This window comes from Anneissia japonica, unplaced genomic scaffold (assembly GCF_011630105.1).
Source record: "Anneissia japonica isolate Jap-2015-1 unplaced genomic scaffold, ASM1163010v1 scaffold9_len2422644_cov172, whole genome shotgun sequence".
Taxonomy (NCBI): Eukaryota; Metazoa; Echinodermata; class Crinoidea; order Comatulida; family Comatulidae; genus Anneissia; species Anneissia japonica.
Window position 1 is genome coordinate 306,632 of NW_022758107.1, and position 5,683 is coordinate 312,314.

Consider the following 5,683-nt stretch of genomic DNA (forward strand, 5'->3'; position numbering starts at 1 on the left):
CTTCTTTCCACAATATTCACATTCATTTGGTGTCTTTTACTCTATGTACCTTTAAATGGCTTTTCATATTGTGATTGTCTTTAAATTTCTTTAAACAATGTTCACATTCATATTTCTTCTCTCTTAATGTTTTTCAAATGGCTATTTAATTCACCTTTTTGATTAAATTTCAAACCACAATGTTCACATTTATATGGCTTCTCTCCTGTATGTAACCTCAAATGTATTTTAAAATAGCCACTGTATTTAAAATTCTTTCCACAATGTTCACACTTGTATGGTCTCTCTTCTGTATGTACCTTCAAATGGCTTTTATAATTACTATTGTCTTGTCTTGTATTGTATTGTATTGTGGACTTCTTCCCACATTGTTTACAATCATATGGAGTCTCTCCTGTATGTTTCCTCATATGTATTTTAAAAACGTCATTACGCATACATTTCTTTCCACAACTACATTCATATGGTGTCTCTCTTGTATGTGTCTTTAAATGAATTTTTAAGATGTCTATACGACTAAAGAATTTTCCACAATATTAACATTCATAGATTAGCTGTCCTGCATGACCAGTCAAATGTCTTTTTAAATGTGAAATTTGATAAAATTTCTTTCTTTCCACAATGCTCACATGCATATGGCTTTACTCCTGTGTTTATCCTGAGATGTTTTTTCAAATGACCACCTTGATTAAATTTCCTCCCACAATGTTCACATTCATATGGTGTCTCTCCCGTATGTTTCCTCATATGTATTTTATAACCATCGCTACGTGTAAATTTCCTCCCACAATGTTCACATTCATATGGCGTCTCTCCCGTATGTTTCCTCATATGTATTTTATAACCATCACTATACATAAATGACTTTCCACAATGTTCACATTCATATGCTGTCTCTCCCGTATGTATCCTTGAATGTTTTTCCATACATATAGAGTGTCTCCTCTATGGACATTCAAATGATTTTCCAAAAAAGATCATGTATAATATACCTCAAGTAGGTATACATTTATACCTTCTGTGATATACTGGTACTACGTACTTGTTTATTGGAAATGAAACAACAAAATAGTGTAATACACTATGTATGCAGACACTAGTCTAAGCTTTGTGTATGCCAGGCTTAAATAGCCAAACCTGATTAATAAATATAAAAATACAGTAGAATACCTATGAAGTGCACACATTTGGGACCAAAAAGCATCCATTTATAATATGGGTGTCCCCTGAATACGGGTTGGCCATTGTTAAAAGCTCTATTTTCCCTCATTTTGTGGCCGAAAAAGTGTTAATAAGGGTGTCTCCTTAGAGCTGGGCTGTTATGATAGTGTGAGTCAATCAATATGATATTGCATTTTTTGGGGTTCTCTATTCATTATAATTTTAGCTGTAGGTTGGTGGTGCCTGGAATTGATGTGATACCAAAATTGTAATTAAAAAAATTAAAAATGTATACTACACAGCTGCTACTAATTATGGTAATGTCAGTAAATGAATCCGGCTCCAACATTAATTATACACAAATTAAATGGCTATGAAATCTCACTGAAACTGAATTCAATTCCCAAATATTACTAAAACCCATGGCAGACCCAAAAAATTCGGAGAGCGGCCCAGGGAGGGACTTTCAAAGATGGAAGTTATGTTCTTATGTTCATGTGTGTGGAGAAATAAATTAAACAAAACAAACAAGTTCTAGACAACCTCCACTCCACCATGGCTGTGGCATAAGGTAAGAAAATTTATGCTTATGGCACCTCTACAGTCTTGATTTTGAATAGGCCTATAATTTTTTTTCCCCCTTTTTTTTTTAAATGTTTTTGAAAATTTAGAAGTCCCGGTCCAGCTTGACTCCACCCCTTGAATCCAGCACTGTTACCGATCGGACATAGATTATAGTAAAAACCCACAGTTTAGACATGATAATAATGAACCTACTGTTTCAATGGGAATGGAAACAATAATAGAACTAACAAGGTTCAACCTTAACTTTTATGTGGAGATTCACCTTCTGGTTTGACATTGCTACAACTTCTTCTGATTTCTGAGATTGAGGTCTGAAAAAAAAATTATTACAATCAAAACATGAAAGGCCAATACTAAAGTTGTTTATCTTTCAACACATTTCTACAGTTACTAAGTAATACAGGACTATTTTCTATATTCATAGGCTCTTGGTGAAAGAATATGGACAATAATAGATGTACAATCCCAAATATTGACAAAGCAGTGTAAACTTACATGTAATTTTGGTCAACCAACCAGAATAAATCTACACACTGAAAATGTGTGACATGGTGGTCGCTGTTGCTAAAAATTTCTGCTGTTGCTATGGGAAAATTGCCAGAATGTGTACCTCAAAGACCATCAAATAAAGAGGTCAAATACTATACAAGTCAGGTTATTAAGGTACCATGTGTTCTATGGGCGGACATTAGGGTCAAATTACAAACCTCAACAAATAAAGGACAAACTCAACAAACAAAAGACAAACCCAACAATTAAAAACTCAATAAAACACAGCAAGATAACGTGAGATTACAAACTCTCACCCTGTTGCACCTTATCTATGTATGTATTCGATTCACCCGATCTGCTGGTTGCTGTTGTTGCGTAGGGGTTAATATTTCCAGGGAGACATCTCCCCGATACTTACCAGGTGAAGTGTAGCCGATCGGTAAAGGTGCACGAAACACAGTATGTGGAAATATTGTATGGGGTTTGAATCACTCTCTTGCTTTATTATTATATATTCAATCATTCTTTATTCAATACAATTTTTAAAATTTCACAAACGAAAGTATACATTCATTCCAGGTCCAAATTTTGGAATTCAAACGAGGCAGGACAAAAGAAAAGCAACGAGAACAAAAAGGAAGTTCATCAACTTACTCCAAAAATTTACAATTATCCCATATTTGATTAAACCTGGCGTTCCATATTGTATAACTACATGCCAGAGCCTATTATATAAAGTTTTTTTTTCAAATTCTTAAATTGAGATGAGTTTAAGGTGCATTTCATTTTCCTTTGATATAACCCCCCTGCTTCCTATTTCCAAACATACTATTTTGCATTGGTACCCCTTATCTTGGATATCCCCAACAAGTTCCACATATTTAGAATATTGGGTTCCAGTGGTACAGTAAGTTCATATAGTTCGATACATTTATTATTGACAATAGTGATATCAGGTTTTTTATTGGTTACAAGAATATTGGGTGGGATAGTTCCCCCTGATATTGAGTATCCAGCTAGATCCGCATGGATATTTTCAAACTTTCTATGTTCTTGGAAGGCTTTTATAAGGATGTTTATAATGCAATCATGCCTCCAGGTAAACCTCCATTGGTCCAGTGCAACTGGACATGAGTTGAGAACGTGTTGTAGAGTTTCTCTACCTCCGCAAAGTTTGCAAGATTCAGTTGTTTTTTTACCCCATTTACAGAGGTTGGAAAGAGTTTGCAGGAAGTCAATCGAGGCTTTTACAGCAAAGCTAAAGACCCCTCTGGGTAAACTAAAGATGTTAGCTCTCCATGTTAGATCCCATTCGTTTAGCATAATTATTTTAAGTAACTGGCCCTGTTGAATTAAGGGTTGTATATAATTACTCCAAAAAGTTTTTCAGTCATGTAAAATTTCTTTTACAGCAGGTTTTGTTTTTGACCATGTCCTGTTATCACTACTTTCTAAAGCCCTAGCATAAACGGCTTCCCATTGGTTTGAACCATTATTTTTGTTCTTACGTGTCCATTTCGATTCCCTTTCTAGCTTAGATGACAGTGCATGGATTACCCGATTATCCGCTTTTGCCATGCACCTGGCGAATGCCAATGTATAGGACTCAAGATATAAGTCAGAGATTCTTGGGAAATTGAGACCATCTGGGCTGAACAAGATAGCCAGTGTTGAACCATATTTTCCAATATTAAGCCAGTTTTTTATGGTATTTGTGTGAATGTGATCGAGAATTTTAAGTTTTTTTGTATCAGATAATCCATGCACTGTCAACGTGTATCTTAAAGACGGAATGGCATATTACAAATATACCCTTAATTTGAATTCGTTCCTAATTTGTGATTTATCAATATTACTAATTATTTTACTGATTTTATTTTTTATAGCTTCGAATCGGTCGCTTGATTTCCCAGTAAAATGAATCAAACACCCGAGAAACTTTTCTGGCGTGTCTTTAAGGGTTTTCAGAACGTTTGTATCTAGTGAGAATTCAATCTCATCAGATCTTCCTCCTCGTATTGATAGGGATTTACACTTTACTGGCTTGAGGGCAAGGTTCATTGACATAGTTAGGTTATTCATTTGGGTCATGATGCTCTGATGTGTCTTTTTATTCCTAGTAATTTGGCAAAAATCGTCAGCAAAAGGGAGCGTGATATACTTGACACCCTTAAGGTCATACCCGTGGTTTTCCTCTTTCGATTTTAACATTTCTAAAATGGGATTGAATGACATAAGGAAAATAATTGGGGACAAATGATCCCCTTGAAAAACTCCTCTCTTAAAGGAGAAACATTTTGATTCCCAGCCAGGCCCTCTTACAATACCATTTAATCTACTATACAATTGTTTAATATAATTGCAAATTATAGGCGGAACGTTATTACGTTCCAATGTATAATGGATCAGATCGTGCACTGTTCGACAGATCCGAAGGCGTCTGCGAGATCATAAAATGTCACATGTAGAGTTTTCTTCTGGTTCCTGGCATCAGATAGTAGTTCATTCATCACGATGGTGTGTTCTAAACAGCCGTTTATACCTTTTAAGAATGCTTTCTGTGTTTCTGAATCAATTATTCTATTGGCTAGTAAGAATTCAGCAAGTCGATCGGCAAGAATTTGATGGAAAAGTTGAAGTTGGATGGAATATTTGTGTCGCCGTCTTTGTGAATCAAGGTTACTGAACTTGAAGACCAACTAGGAGGCGGGTCTCCGGTAACTAACAGTTTACTGAATAAGGTGGCTAAGAAGTGGTCTGTAGTTTCTGCAGTATTCCATAGGTTATCCCGTCAATACCAGGGGCAGATGTCGGCTTTTTATAATTCAGAATGCTTTTGATGTCACGTGGTCGGACAGGATCGAGGCTGAAAGGTGAGTTAGTAATAGTCGGCTTTGGAGGGAACCATCCTAGTTTTCCAATGTCTATTCTTTTTGCAGTGCTATATTGTTGATGGTAAAAGTCATTGGCATGTTCCACTGTAAATGTTGGATAGGTCAGTTTTTCGCCGATTTTTCAATTGACACACATTTTGCTAAATTTCCAGAAATTCTTATAGTAAATTCTTTCATGGAATCTTGATTGTTTAGCTTTTTGTGTGCTTTTTTCCATCCTTTTTATATAATTATGGAATTTTACTGCTTGTCTGAATAACCGTCATTATTATTATTATTATTATTATTATTATTATTATATTATTTAATATATTAGATAAATAATTTATTCAATCAAAATATCACTTGTTTGTTATTTTAAATTAAACAATTAAATCAACAAATGAACATGTTAAAAAAAACTATTTCAAAGATGTTATTTCATTAGTAAAGTTATTTAAAAAAAATGACCTATTATAATTTCACGTAAACAAATTAAACTAACATATAAACAAGTCAAGTTTCCCATAAAATAAACTGTTGTTGATGATTTTAAAAGTAAACAATAAACA

The 5,683-nt window shown here is 34.4% G+C and overlaps 1 protein-coding gene across 1 annotated transcript; it reads right to left on the minus strand.

Moving 5' to 3' along the window:
- Positions 1–543: 543 nt before the first annotated feature.
- LOC117125117 (protein krueppel-like) lies at positions 544–927 on the minus strand. The gene has a single exon (XM_033271514.1). The coding sequence runs from the start codon at positions 925–927 to the stop codon at positions 544–546; it is 384 nt and encodes a 127-aa protein (XP_033127405.1).
- Positions 928–5,683: the final 4,756 nt, after the last annotated feature.

Excerpts from the sequence above, each read along its gene's own strand:
- LOC117125117 (XM_033271514.1), bottom strand. The coding sequence starts at position 927 with ATGGAAAAACATTCAAGGATACATACGGGAGAGACAGCATATGAATGT.